General features: G+C 42.7%; 1 protein-coding gene across 1 annotated transcript in view; it reads left to right on the top strand.

Annotated features, from left to right (window-relative positions):
* Positions 1-15,893, top strand: part of COL17A1 (collagen type XVII alpha 1 chain) — a 261,339-nt gene that overhangs the window by 229,316 nt on the left and 16,130 nt on the right. Inside the window, exons 46-51 of the mRNA XM_068111347.2 lie at positions 7,639-7,671; positions 7,805-7,942; positions 8,660-8,707; positions 8,961-9,188; positions 9,777-9,905; positions 10,106-10,186. Coding sequence (XP_067967448.2) covers positions 7,639-7,671; positions 7,805-7,942; positions 8,660-8,707; positions 8,961-9,188; positions 9,777-9,905; positions 10,106-10,186 — 657 coding nt within the window. The remainder of the gene's footprint in view (positions 1-7,638; positions 7,672-7,804; positions 7,943-8,659; positions 8,708-8,960; positions 9,189-9,776; positions 9,906-10,105; positions 10,187-15,893) is intronic.

Here is a 15,893-nt window from a genome sequence, read left to right as displayed (position 1 = left end):
TTTATCACAATCACAAAATCCAAATATACCTTTAAAGGGCACAGCTACGGTAAAACTATTCACTGGTTTTGTCTCATCATTATACATTCCCTTCCTTTGTTTATAGCCCGGGTTATCGACCTTTCCTGTTTTCATATCAGAAATAAAACCTTCAACACACCTCTTACCCACCCTATCACTAGGCGAATATAGCGTAAATTTCATCATTTCAGCTGTCGCAGAGACAATCAATCGCTTCAATTTCTTGCGTTCCAATATACAAACGAATACTATCAAACATTTTCCAGAAGAAATCATTTACGAGTGTAGCGTTTGTTATTCCCTGCTTTGGTGAATTTAAATTTACATCACAAGAAACTATCGGCTAGGTTCAAGTAAGTTTGTTGATTATTTATCTCAAAACTTTTTGTTCCGGTCGTATTCCAATTTGTTCCTTTTACGGCATTTACCTTGTAATAATCTTCTTTTTTAGTTGAGTTTGAGATGATAATCGTATCATCCAAATCATAAATACTGTCAATCACCTCCATTCTTTTTATATAACAATAAAAAATATAATAAATAAATTTATTATATTTACGTGTGATACTAATAAAATATTTAAAACGATTGAAAGCCTGACCCAAGTACTTCAATTATTATTTGTCGTTCTTGTGGAGTTAGTTCAGTTTTACCTTTTCTAGCTTCTTTGATCATTTGTAATTTATGAGACTCCTTTTGAGCGTCTTTTATACTCTTTACAGCACCCGCTACATTTCCCACAGCAGAAGCGGTTGAACCAATTAGGTCTTTATGTTTAAGAATAGTTGAACCGATACCCATTAGAGTATCAATTAACCCATCTCCTTTATTTATGAATTGATCTCCTACACCACGTTCTCTCGTAGGCTTATAGTATCCTCTCCCAAGAAACAAACCTTCCCCCTTATAGTACTGCAAAAGATACATACCCTGGCCCTTATAGTGTGGTGAAAGAGACATACCTTCCCCAATCCCATTCCCAGCTGTTTTACTAACACCTTTCGTATCTTTATAATGATTTTATATTTACTTAACTCATGTTTTCTTACAACAACCATCTTATTTTTATTCTAAGTAGAATAAAAAACTTTTAGCATTTTGGTTTTAATTTTTTTCAATTTATCCGCTTTAATTTTTTGTTCTAGTGGCGAATAATTAGAGTGTGGTGGCCAAAATAATTTTTCAAAACATAATTTATCCTTTATTGAAAATTTTGACGGAATTAAAAATTCCACCCTCAACGTTAACATAATCTCTCCTCTTTCCCGAGTAAATACAAGACCTATTTTTCCAAACGCTAACTCTTGGTAAGTTTTCTTTTTATCTTGATCACTCGTGCTAAAACTACATTCTAGAAAAAACAGTTGGATGTTCATTTATTAATTAGTTTATAGTTATTATATAATTTTTCCAATTATTTGTTGAAGAACTTCGCGTGGCTGATCTACAGTTGATTGTTGAACAACTTCACGTAGGTGAATTCTGATGGATATAATTTCACCATTGAAAGAAACCATACTGTGATCCTGATCAGTTATCTTAAAATTTACTCTAGAAATGTTTTTTCCTGACACGGGCAAATAGGTGCGATTCTTTGGCTCCATATTGAATTTATAACCGATTGGATTTGAATAAGCGCTGAATGAAAATATTGTATTTGTTTTTACTCCATCGTCTTTTTTTTTTTTCTTTTTTTTTGTATAAGCACCATCAACCAAATCACAGTGAATTAATATTGAATTTATACCCGAGGATATGTCAACGACCTTATCACTGACAAACGTATTATTATCCTCAACCTTTTTTTGCGGAGAAACCTAACATCTCGCGGAATGAATTAGTAATCGTGAAATCTATTTTATAATTATTTTAAAGTCTAATAGTTGATTTTGATGTATGTTTTTGAGTATCTATTTCGATATTTTTTGGTTCATCACCTTTTTCTTTCATAACGTGAGAAATTTCTGAACATAGTACAGGTATCTCGTAAGCTCTGGGGGTACTTCTATAGTTTTATATCCAGTTCCCAGATCATAACTAAACTTGTGATTCTTTTCTGTGATATTAAACAAGGTATTATAGGCTTCCATAGACAATAACACCACTTCATATTCTTTTGTAGGATCAAGTTGCATCGGGTATGGAAATGAAGCCGTGTGATCACTCGTTGTAAAATCAAATCTAAGAGTTGTGTTTCTCATGTTATTGTATGTGAGATAAAAGATCTTTGTATTGACATTTATTAATTATTTTCCTATTCATCAACTGATCTAGAATAGCTGATATTTCATTAAAACAATTGTTGTTTCCCGCCTCCTTACTACCTAACAGCAGTAATAGCCTATTAACTAATTGTGGTGAGTCGCTCGGAAGAAAACTAACACCGGAGCCCGACCTCAGTCCAAGTTTATCTAAAGCATTTTAAATATGTTTTTCCTTCTGTCTTACTACCTTTACCCCTAATATATCCCTCATAATCAATTGCGTTTAGCAACTCAATATACTCTTTATCTTCCTCTCTTTCCATATCAAGTGGGGCATCAAAATATTTTGACCCACTGAGCCCCGTTTTTGTGAGAAGAAACAGTAATCTAGGGGTTAATTTAACATTTGGGTGAGTATAACTCAAAAACATGAACTCATCATTAAATGTATATACCCCCTCGTTAAGAAGAATATACTCTCCTGGTTTTCCTGCTGAAATGAGTCCCGTTTTGGTTAATGTTATGTACCTTCTATATTCATTGTCTTGAAGAGCTTCCACAACATGATAAGAAAGTTTATTTGTCTCCCCAAAGTCTCGGGATGATTGTGTTGTTTCTATATTTGTAAGTTCTTGATTCGCTACTTCATCCAACTATCGCAACTCCTGTTGTTGTTTGGAAGTATATGTTATCGCGGGAACTTGATCTGTTAGGTTAATCAAATCAGGCACTTCCTGTTTTTGGGCTGGGGTATATTCTATCGCAGGAAGTTGAAACGAAACCCCCTTTTGCTCGGAAGACTTTAAAAGAGGCTTAAAAAACTTCTCTTGTTTTCTTTGAAATACATCTTCATCTAATAGCTTTTGTCTCCGTTTCTTCTTTATTCCCTCCTGTTGTTTAACAACTTTTGAAAGTAATTGTTGATATTCCTTAAATTTTCTTGCTCATTCCTCAGCATTCATTTTATTTATGCAAATAAACTATTAGTTATTATATCATCTTCTTTAACAACGATATATTTATATTTTTCAGTCATATGTTTCATATAACCCTCAAATTCCTTTTTTACTACATAATGTGGAACAATTATCCCTCCAAAAATTAGTTATATCTAATGCATTTAGTTTCAATAAAATAAAAGTATTAGCATTGTTTCTTATTGAGCGACGAGGTAGTTGAAAGTATGATTGACTAAGATAAATTTAATTACAAGAAGAATGTCTCCCCCTTGTATAGTAGCTGTCCATAACCGTTTGATTTTTCTCATTAACACAATCTTCAAAGATAACGAGGTTCTTTTTTGTGTCATCTAAATCTTGGGGTAAAGGTATATCATCTGTATTATTGCTAAGAATACAAGTTATAGGTGATGTGGGTTTTGATTTATTTTTCCATTTTTGTGGAGTATCACAAAATAGTTGTATTACCTCTTCAATGTTGTGCTCATTTAGTTCGTGTGGAAGCTTAAATAACCCGATTATATCTTCTTTTTGAAGACCCGCATTAAAACCTTGTGATAGTAGTTGGTACTCTGGTTGAATACTTGACTTTGTGAAAATTATTAAATTTTCATAATCTAAAAATTTTGGGGTAAGGAGCATCTTTAAAAGTAAACAGGTTTTCCCACATCCACTTGACCCTACTAAGTGTATTAGACATCTTAACGAATTCGGGAGGTTCTTATGATTATTAAATTTTATCTTACTTTCCCACACGGGTAAAAAATCATCCATTTCATATATGTTTGGAAATATATAGTGGGTAATCATTCATCCTGTGTGTTGTTATCCCCATTATAATTACTAGGGCATGCCCGTACTATATATAAGCTAGGACGTGCCCGTACGTGGGTGCCCGTTCCTTGCCAAAAAAAAAAAAAAAAAAAAATTTGTGTAGGGGTGTGTGTGTGTAAACATCCTAGGGCGTGCCCGTACGTGGGTGCAAAAAAACATGCGTGCAAACAACAACAACAAAAAAAAACTTTGAAACCACGTGGCAGTAACGACCACAGAACCCCCCCCCCCCTCTATTTACATGAATGGTTTGGTCCATTCGCAACGACCACAGAACCCCCCCCCTCTATTTACATGCAATGGTTTGGTCCAAAGCGAACGGTTTGGTCCATTCGATGTGATTCGATGATTCGATGTGAATGGTTTGGTCCATTCGCAACGACCACAGAACCCCCCCCCTCTATTTACATGAATGGTTTGGTCCATTCGCAAAGCCCTCTGCAAGCTCTCTGATTGGTTGAATCGTTTTTTGGACATAGCTCGGTAAGTAATTGTCCGATTAATATGAAACCTTGAAAAGGCACATCCTCGGGTCCCCAGCAATATACCTGGCAAGTTAAAAGTATATCGGACCCGTGGTTGTCGAGAAACAGCGGTCACAGACAAACGTACAAACGTACAGACAGAGATTACTGGAATTATAGATAGATGTATGCATATTAGAAGCGATTCAACCAACCGTCTAATTGTGTTAAATATATCTTGAAATATTTTGAAAATGGGTTCGTCCATTTTATATGACCCAACAAAAAAGTTTTTCTCAAATATTTTAAAAGAAGTATAACATAAATGTTATATTTCTATAATTTTAATTACAACTTATCTACAACTCGTCGTGTAAATTTAATTATATATTTTTTCACATTATTTTACCGACATTATGTCGTTAGTACTATCATCGTTAAACATACCCGCCGCTGCTGCTCCCGTAATTTTATTTGGAGATGTAACATTGTTTATATTAATCATCAACCTGTTTGTTTTCCTAAATAGCTCTTGAACAACTACATTATTTACCTTCAATTGAATGGATGGACCCGCACCACCGATAAAAATATTTGATATCTCAATAGCGCAGATAACTTTACAGTTCACACCCATCAATTCCTCCGGCTTGATGCGATGATCTTCGATGCATGATTCTTCAGTGATTTTGTTATCGTAAAACGAGGTTAGAATTTCAGGATGTTTATCCGCCTCTCTGTACTTTTCGTATTTATTTTAAAGTTTTGGATACATTGTTGGTGGGTAACCTTCAATAGCAATCCATCACATTTTCGCCAAAATATATCAAGTCCGCCAACACGGGCTTTAAACTTGTTCTGGTCCTTTTTCATATTTTCAATAACATCAGATTTCATCAAATGTGTTTTAATTGTGTCAAGAATTTCTTTAAACATTTCTATTATTTTTGTTTCTGCCATCGTTGGGGGGAAGCGCGAATTATACATAACAAGAGGTAATGAATATGATTCAACTCTGTGCTCTTTAACATTATTTTCATTCACTTTAATACCCCACGAAAACAACGTTGGTGTTTCAATAAACAGTTTTCTAATACCGCTTTGTGGGTGAGTATGATCATAATTATATTTAATTATAATACGGTAATAGGTAATTCCGTTGTTGTAATATTTTGGTTATTCAAAGATAATATTTTTAATATCAAAATTCAGATAAGTCAACGCCATATGTATTTTATATAGGGAAATTATTTTTTTAAACTAAAAATCCATTTTTTATTTTTATAATTATTTTTGTGAAAATTGGATATTTTGGGAAATTTTGGGAAATTTTGGAAAATTTGAGAAAATCGTGAAAATCTGAAAAATAAATAATTAATTGGTCACTTTTTTTTTTTTTGTATACTGAATCGAGGCTCGTGAAAGAGCTGACATTTACTTCACAAACAAATCAACCAGACAAACAAAATATATAAAAAGAGGGAGCGGAAGACAAGAGGATGGGAAGCACACAAACACTTGAGAGCACACAACATTTGAGAGCAGGGAGAGGGCTCGAGGGAGACAAACAAAATATATAAAAAGAGGGAGCGGAAGACAAGAGAATGGGAAGCACACAAACACTTGAGAGCACACAACATTTGAGAGCAGGGAGAGGCAGGGAGAGGGAGGGACAGGGCTCGGGGGGAGGAGGCGTGGGAAGGGGTGGGGGAGGTGGGGGGTGGGAGAAGTATAAAACACAAGGACACCAAGGACTTCCAGGTCAGAAGTTGGTATTTCAAAAAGTGGAATTGGGGTGAAATTATCGGGGATAGAAAAGATCAAGGTTTTGGATGGGGGAAGACACGAGATGGTGGTGAACAGCTGTTTTAAAGACCTGGAGGGTGGGTTTGTGGTGAGTCACTTCCTGTTTTTTGGGTTGAGGCAGTTTCGGTTTGGGGGTAGGGGGAATGTGGGGAATGTGGTGAGGGTGGGGAGGGTGGCCTGGAACCTACTGTATACATCTACGTGTGTGTGTGTGTGTGTGTGTGTGTGTGTGTGTGTGTGTGTGTGTGTGTGCGCGCGCGTGTGCGTGTGCGTGTGCGTGTGTGTGTGGTTGTTAAGCATAACATATAATTTTCATTGCTAACCCACCCCCAACTCCTCTGTCTCTCCCTCCTCCCCCCCCCCATTCCTCTGCCCCCTCCCCTCTCTCAGGCCTCTCTCCCTTCCCTCTCCTCTCCCCTCTCCCCTCCCCTCCCCTCTCTCCCCCCCCCCAGCCCACTCTCTATCACTCCCTCCCCAGCCCTCTCTCCCTCCCCCCCAGCCCACTCTCTCTCCCCCCCAGCCCACTTTCAATCATCCCCCCCCACCAGCCCTCTTTCCCTCCCCCCTCCCCAACTCCTCTGTCTCTCCCCCCCCCCCATTCCTCTGCCCACTCCCCTCTCTCCCTCCCTCTCTCCCTCCCTGCTCCCCTCTCCCCTCCTATCTCTCCCCCCAGGCCTCTCTCCCTCCCCTCTCCTCTCTCTCCCCACAGCCCTCTCTCCCTCTCCCCCACTTATCTCTCTCTCTCTCTTCCTCCCCCGCCTGCTCTGCCTCCCACTACTCCCACTCCCCTTCCCCTTTCCCTCCCCTTCTCTCTCTCCACCCCCCCAGCCCACTCTCTATCACTCCCTCCCCAGCCCTCTCTCCCTCCCCCCCAGCCCACTCTCTCTCCCCCCCAGCCCACTTTCAATCATCCCCCCCCACCAGCCCTCTTTCCCTCCCCCCTCCCCAACTCCTCTGTCTCTCCCCCCCCCCCCATTCCTCTGCCCACTCCCCTCTCTCCCTCCCTCTCTCCCTCCCTGCTCCCCTCTCCCCTCCTATCTCTCCCCCCAGGCCTCTCTCCCTCCCCTCTCCTCTCTCTCCCCACAGCCCTCTCTCCCTCTCCCCCACTTATCTCTCTCTCTCTCTTCCTCCCCCGCCTGCTCTGCCTCCCACTACTCCCACTCCCCTTCCCCTTTCCCTCCCCTTCTCTCTCTCCACCCCTCCCTTAATATTCCCATGATGGAGGGCCCCTGCGTTACCCGGTGTTGCCGGGTACCTTTGCTAGTACACGTGTATATATACATATATAGTAGGATTAAGTCTAACTCTAAGTCTTACTAACTCAGGATATCTTGTTTGTGTGATGTGCAGGTGAGGCAGGTGTTCCAGGTAGAACCTTCAGAGGTAAGCCTCCTTTTTTCTTACTTCTCCTATCTTAAAAGCGTCAATGCATTGGATCGAGAGGTTCAACAGATTAAATACATCATAACTGCTCACATTATAAAGTTTATATTATCATCCAAATACTTATTGGCAGAACCAGGACCACCAGGTCCACCTGGCTTACCAGGCCCCAAGGGCGAACAAGGTTATACCGGTTCATCTGCTGGAGCTGTTCATGGTCCACCTGGACCTGCTGGTCCTCAAGGGCCACAAGGCTATTCAGGACAAAAAGGTATGGGTTATTATGAAATATTTAATCACCAATAGTAAATGTTTCATTCCAAGATAGGTCTCAGTTTTTTTTAGCATTCCTGATCGACAGATGGCATATTTTATTGAAGCTGTGAATCACCTATTTTTGTCCCTCTGATAGCCATCACTTTTGCTCCTCAACCGTTTATTTTTTCCAATTGGACAGAGGATGCACCCAAACGCTGGTAGGTTTTGGTACCCTCTGCTGTTCCTGCGGAAATGATACCTCTGGGTACCACCTCATTCATTTAATGTGTGTGCAGCACATAACCGCCGATTTGCATCATTGATTGGGGTGGTAGGTCGTGGTTGGTAGGTTTTGGTACCCTCTGTAGGTTAGAGCAGCAATAGCTCACCTACTCTTCGTAATGGACATGCTGGGATCTTTAACGTCCACTATCTAACTAATGCCAGCAGACTGGACACCCAGCTTAACTCCCATCGGAGGTACGGCAAACACATTGATGCCTCAACCTGCCTGCGGAACATCAGGATGACTGTTTTTATTTGCGTCAAGATTGGATTTGGAAACCAGGCTAGACAGAGCTTCGAAGCGAGTGTGCGTATCTCTGGGCAATTGTGCCAGCCTGGGTGCTCGTTGGGAGGAAAAGCAATTTCTTGTTACAACCGATTAATTATATTTGGAACTTCATTTTACGAACTACTGTTTGATTCTGCTATTTTTGGGCTACTGCAGGTGATAAAGGTTCACCAGGGGTGCCCGGAACACCTGGATATACCAGAGGTAAGCTCTGCAATCGCTTATATCTAACCTTTCTCTGAAACGGACATTTTCTCATTTCTGCTGCCTTTGCAATATGATGTCATCACTGGATTTCTCTGTCTTCATTAGTGACTTCCTGTTTATGGCCCAACTTCTGGTCATGTGTTCATCACTTTCCCCCTGATTTCATCAAAATGTCCCTCACTCCCCAATGTCACTGTGTGCTTCTCACATTATCTCCATCTCTTCCTCTTCGCCGCACGTTTCATGACAGAATCGGACGATGTTGGCATCATGGTCGGTGTTGGAGAGCTCAAGCCTTCTGGTGGTTCTTCTTCATCGACATATTCCTCATCCTCCTCGTCTTCCTCGTCCAGACGGATAGGCCTGATGGAAAGTGAAGGAAGGTGGACTGATGCTAATGGTGTCAATTATGTAAGGGGACCACCAGGTCCTCCTGGTCCACCAGGCCCCTCGGGTGCAGGATATGGCTGGTCTGAAGGTGTGTGTGCTAGATCGTTATCAAGGTTTTACATTTTTTGAATGTAACTCTACTGTTTGATTTGTAAACATTATTTTTCTCCTTGGGTGGTGTGTGTTTGGTCATGTGTTGAGGAAGGATGAAAGTGACTGGTTGAGAAGAATGATGGAAATTGATGTAGAAGGAAATAGAGGACGGGGAAGACCGAGAAAGACTTGGCTAAAGATGGTGGAAGAAGAAATGCGGGCAAGGGGGTTAACAAGGGGAGATGCAGAAAATAGGGCAAAATGGAGAAGATTGTCATGGGGACCGCAAGGCTAACCCCCGCTCTAGCAGGGAAAATGGCCTTAAAATGCATGTTGTTGTTGTTGTATTTTTCTCTTTGGGTCCATACAATGATTTTGATTTGTAAATCTACTACGGTATATTATAATGATTTCAGAGGTATTTGCAGGTCCAAAGGTATGATATCTGTTTGTTTCTTTATAACTCCTGCATAAAGGATAGAACATAATAGAACCTACATAGGCTTTGCTGAAAGCAGAGAAGTTCATTTATATCCTGTATCGTGTCACTTTCACACCAAATTATTCCAATTCTGCTACTCAGAAAGGAGAGAGAGCACCTCTATTGGACCACCCGGACCTCCTGGCAACTCTGGGTCTCCTGGCATTCCAGGATCTCCAGGCATCCCTGGCACAATCACAAACTCGAGGGACATTGAGCACTACCTGAAGAGTAAGAGCAATTCCAGAGTCAATTTTACCTTTCCGTAGCGAGTGACAGCCCAACAATTTGATTATTATTTTGCACTCACACAAATTTATACTTAAATGTAGTTTTACATCGGTTGTTTTATGATCTTTTAAATTTCCCCAGATATGTATTCCATCTGACATGTTTCCTTCCTTACTGACCATTGTTGCATACCTTCACAGACGTGTACGGTATTCCTGGACTACCCGGGCCGTTGGGTGAGAAGGGAGAGCAGGGATACATCGGCCCCCATGGTAGACCAGGTGCGTTTAGTTACATGTCCCTATTATCCTTCACACTCCGCTAAAACGCTTTGTTGCCATCCCAAGAATCTTAGGCAGCGAGTGACCTGAGCCTGCAAACTCCCCATAACAACACACTGGCATGAGCTTGTAAGAAGCTTGATAAGCCTCCATATCCAACACTAGGTTGTAATTCTTTTTTTTTCTTTTTCTTTTTGTTGTATACAAGATCGAGGCTCGTGTAAGAGCTAACATCAATCACACAAAACAAATAATAATAAAAAACGGACACACAAAACATATAATAAAGGGAGCGGGAGACAAGATGGGGAGAGAGAGGAAAGCACACAAGTACAACATTTGAGAGCAGGGACATTGGGAGATCTGTGGGAGGCAGGGGGCTTGGGGGGGGGAGGCTTGGGAAGGGGAATGGGGGGTTTAGATAGGTATAAAACACATGGACACTGCGAGGACTTCCAGGAAAGAAGTCGGTATTTCAAAAAAAGTGGATCTGGGGTGACTTAACGGGCGTAGAAAAGAAAAAGGTTTTGGATGGGGAAGATAAGAGATGGTGCTGAACAGCTGTTTTGAAGACCTGGAGAGAGGAGTGGGATTGAAGAGAGTGAGGGAGTTTGCTCCAGAGGCGAGAGTAAAGAGGAATGAAGGAGTGAAGGTGAGCAGAGAGTCTTGATTTTGGCAGTTTAACCATAAGAGGGTTGCAGGCAGATCTTGTGCGACCTGTAGGAATATTAGGGGGACAGAGCACAGATAGGGCTGGGGGAGCAAGGCCGGAGAGGAGTCGGTAGAAGACAGAAAGACCACATACCTGCTTGCGGTGAGTGAGTGAAAGGCCCTCACAATCGGCTTCATCACGGGAGATTCCAATGATTCTGAACACTTTGATTTCAACAGCGTCAAGCCGAGATAGGTGTGAGGCAGGAGCATCAGCCCAAAGGGGAGAGCAGTATTCCATTGAGCTGCGGATGAAGGCCTTGTATGTGGTGAGGAGTACAGATGTGCCGAGGAAGGACTTCGCACGACGGAGGATGCCCAGTAGGCGACTGGCTTTGGAGGCCAGCTTGGAAATGTGGTTTTCCCAGGAAAGATCATGGCAGATAGTGAGACCCAAAAACTTGAGTGACAGAACTTCTTGGAGAGGATTGTTGAGAAAGTAGATGGGAGGGTTGTCCATTCGGTCTTTTTGGAGAGACAAAATAAGAGTGTAAGATTTGTCAGGACTGAAAGACAGACATGTTCCACTTGTTTGACCAGCCTGTGATTTTGTCCAGGTCTGCAGAGATTGAGGAGGCTGCAGACTGCCGATCTGAGGGATGAGGAATGGAGCGGCAGAGAGTGGAGTCATCAGCAAAGAGGTGGAGAGGATTTTCCAGGGAGTCGGAGAGATCATTGATGAAGATCAGAAAAAACAAAGGGCCCAGAACATTGCCTTGGGGAACTTCAGCCTGAACAGGAAGGGGAGATGAGAGAAATCCATTCAGGGCCACACGTTGACTACGACCAGAGAGGAAGTCCGCAAGCCATGCGTGGAGATTTCCATGGATACCATAGGAGGAGAGTTAGGTGAGCAGAGCTGGGTGCCAGACCGTATTGAAGGTACATGATATGTCAAGGGAGACAGCTCTAATTTCCTGTTTGGCATTGAGGACCTCCATCCATTGTTGAGACAGCAGAAGCAGCATGTCCAGAGCAGAATGACCTGGACTGCATTCAAATTGATGATCGGAGATCAAGTCATTGGAGAAAAGGAAGGATTTGATGTCAGACGCGATGATTGATTCCATGACCTTGCTGATTATTGGGAGCAGGCTGATTGGTCTTTAGTTTTAAGGATCTGTTTTTTCACCTTTTTGTGTAAAGTGGTAATGTTGGCTGATTTCCAAGCAGATGGCAGATGACCTTGAGCAAAAGAGAGGGCGAAAAGAACAGAGAGAGGGTGTGAAAGAGCAGCGGAGCAGGATTTTAGAACCAGTGGGCTGATTCCGTCTGGTCCAGTTACAGAATCAGAGTCGAGGTTTGACAGAAACTTCTCCACCTTGTCAGGAGAGAGAAGGACACAGAGTCCAGGAGCAGCTGGGTTCGACTGGGTAAGGTGGGAACAGAGAGAGATGGGTTTAGTACACAAGATTTTGAGGCAAACAGAGTTGATGCATTCGGCTTTGTCACATGCGGTGTCAACTGTGGAGCCTTTTGAGGTAAGGGAGGGGATGGAGGGGGACCAAACACCAGAAACAGATTTGACCAGACGCCACCAGGATTTGGAGGAAGGAGACAGGTTTGAGAGTTCAGTCTTGAGAGTAGAGAGCTATTGTTTCCTGGCTCTCCTGAGGGTAGACACACACTTGTTCCGGGCTTTGTGAAAGGAACTGAGATTACCTTCAGTTGGATTTGCTTTCCAAGAGGCAAAGGCAAGTTGTTTCAGGACAACTGCCTCACCACAAGATTCAGTGTACCATGGACGGGAGGAAGGGTAAGACAACTGAAGGCGAGATGGGATAAATCTGTGCATGAAAGAGAGCAGTTTACTTTGGAAGAATTCCCAGGAAGAATTGATGTCAGAGGCAGTAGAGATGGGAGACCAGTCCAGATGATGGATGGCTGCTTGAAAACCGTGCCAGTTGGCCTGAGTGAAATGCCAGACTCGTCGACGCTGAGGAGGCTCTCTGAGAATGGCCAGAGAGATGTCCACTTTAACAAGGAAATGATCAGAAGAACCGAATGGAGCAGAAGAAGAGCAGCAGACATTTGCAGGGAAGTTTGTCATAACCAAGTCTAGAAGAGAAGATACTCCATTGACTGAGATCCGGGTCAGGAAATTGACAGATTGTGTCAGTCCCAATGAGTCGCAGAAGTCCTTTGCTGAGATGCCATGGCTGGTGAGAGAGGAACCCACACCCAGCCAGCTGGCATGATGACAGTTGAAGTCGCCACATATGAGGAAGAGAGAGTTGGGAAGAGTGGATAGAAGTTGGTCCATGTTGTCAAACAGCGAAATGTAAATGGAGTCATCACTGTTTGGTTGACGGTACAGAACACATATGAACAAAAGGTGGGAGCAGAGAGGAAGCCGTAGCCAGAGGTATTCCGGGGGGTCGGGTGGAGAGAGGGCAGTGCAAGGAGAGTGGGGAAGAGAGTTTTTGATAGAGATAGCAACCCCACCACAAGGACGAGGCTCAGGTATATCATACCGAAGGAGGGAGTAACCAGGAAGAGATATTAAGAAATCAGAGACATCTTGAAGGAGGAAAGTTTCTGTTAAGCAGACCAAGTGTGGTTTGTGTAAGACTTTCCGAAAAACATAGTATGGAGAGATCAATCAGTTTTGAGCGAAGGCTCCGGATGTTTGAGGTCCATACCGTTAAGGAAGAGGGAGGGGGAGCATCAGGTACAGCACAGGGGAGGGGAGGGGTAGGGTAAGATGAGGGGTGAGAGGGGGAGGTCGGGAGAACTGTTGATAGCGTGTCAGAGATTGCAGAAGAGTTGGGAGAAAGGGAAGGATAAGGAGGGGAAAAGGTTTCATGGTGATGGGATGAGGCACAGTGAGGTGTTGTTTGGGGGGTGGGGGGGAAGAGCAAAGTAGAAGGTTGGAGGAGGTGGAGGTATGAGATAGAAGGGAGACAAAGTGAGGAGGAGGCAGCTTTGAGGAAGAGGGAGGGGGGAGAATTGGAGAAAGATGGTATGTGGAGAGATTTGAAGGGGAGGAGTTGGGGGCGAGATTTGAAGGGGAGGGGAGAGGGGGGAGATTTGAAGGGGAGGGGAGAGGGGGGAGATTTGATGGGGAGGGGCAAGGGGGGAAATTTGGAGGGGAGGGGCAAGGGGGAAGAATATAAAGGGAGGGGTGAGGGGGGAGTTTAGGAGGGGAGGGGCGAGGGGGGAGTTTAGAAAGTGGATGATGAATGAAAAACGAACATCTATCTATAATTCCAGTAATCTCTGTCTGTACGTTTGTACGTTTGTACGTCTGTACGTCTGTACGTCTGTTTGTCTGTGACCGCTGTTTCTCGACAACCACGGGTCCGATATACTTTTAACTTGCCAGGTATATTGCTGGGGACCCGAGGATGTGCCTTTTCAAGGTTTCATATTAATCGGACAATTACTTACCGAGCTATGTCCAAAAAACGATTCAACCAATCAGAGAGCAGCGAACGATCGCGTGTGCCGAACGTGGAGGACACACTCTGCCTCGGATGGCACATTTGAGAGCGTATTCATTTATTTCACGTTTGCAAACTATGTTGGCGTTAAACTATGTTTTAAAACTAATAAAACCGAATTTGCGATTCATTCGCTTTCCTGCGCGTTTGTGCACGCGATGGCGATTTCTTTACCAAACTCCGGAAGCCGTTCGCTTTGGACCAAACCATTGCATGTAAATAGAGGGGGGGGGATTGTCACCGTACTCGCAAGCCGTTCGCTTTGGACCAAACCATTTCATGTAAATAGAGGGGGGGGATATAATTTTAGATATAGATATAGTACGGGCAATGCCCTAGTTTATAACAAACTGGATTTATTGTGATTTTCAAGTCAGAGATCCATTTGAAAATGACAGAGTAGGGGTGGAATGAAGGTGAGTTTAAAGAATGTAGGGAGGAGGAACTGTAAGAGATTGAATTTTTTTTTGAAGTGGAATGAATTTAAGAGGAAATTGAAAAACGCCTTTTGAATAGGAAGAAAAACAGTGTGTTGTAATAAACCACTGAATAAAACATTGCAGCGGAAAGTTTAAACATATTTAAATAATATTTAAACAGATCCGTGAAAAACAATCTGGGAAAAGTCCCTAAGTGAGGACGTGGATTTGAGAATGAAGGAGAAAGGGTTGAATGAGTATGGTGGAAACTAGAGTTGGAAAGGCTGGAGCGGTGGAAGAAACAGAAGATAAAGGGGGCGGGGCACAAGGCGAGACGAGGGGGCGAGAGAACAAGCACGTGTCCGTGAGGAGAGAAATAATGAATAAAGTTTTTTTTTTCGTTGTTTGTTTTTTTGTATTTAAAACGTTAGACAAAGGGTAAGATGTTTGTGGGAGGTAGGGGGAGAAAAGAAAATCAAAGAAACAAGTAGTGGGGCGGCTTAGCCCAAATATTCAAAAGAATTGTGCATTTTGTGAAACAAGCACCAAATTTGGCACAAATGTACATTAATATGTTGCGAACATTTTCAGATATTGGGCCACTTGAAATTCCGTAATTTTTTTTTTCAAATTTTTTCAAATTTCGTAATTTCAAATTTTTCGGGTGACACCGTCACAATTTCGGTCTTCGAGGCCGGCCGATAGGCAAAGTGTGACCGGAAGGGACGAGGTTCTCCTGACCACGTGGCCCTCGATCTGGGAAGCGAGAGGCGTTCCATTAGTGGACGCGCCCCTCACGCCCGACTTTTGGGCGGCCCCGGCAGGCCGTTTGTTTTGACGTTCCGTGACAGGCCCCGCACCCCCACCTCCGGGCCGACCGGAAGCTTGTGCTGAGTACATCATACCTGAACAACTCAGTGAGGCAGAACACAGCAGTGCACACCAGGGTGACCCCTTCAGTGCATAAACCAATTAACCTGTCCACTGCAGGGCATATAGAAATGAAGTTATTTTCTGCATATAATAATAATATAAGTTCAGTTCTATATAACAATTTCTGTTATCACCACTACCACTACAACTACCACTACTACAAGCTTTGTCTGGAATTTTGTGGACTAACAGACAAACAGA

The sequence above is a fragment of the Myxine glutinosa genome, chromosome 3 (genome assembly GCF_964187855.1).
Source record: "Myxine glutinosa chromosome 3, kmMyxGlut1.1, whole genome shotgun sequence".
Taxonomy (NCBI): Eukaryota; Metazoa; Chordata; class Myxini; order Myxiniformes; family Myxinidae; genus Myxine; species Myxine glutinosa.
Note: the sequence above shows the minus strand (reverse complement) of the source record. Positions and strands in the feature narration are given on the sequence as shown.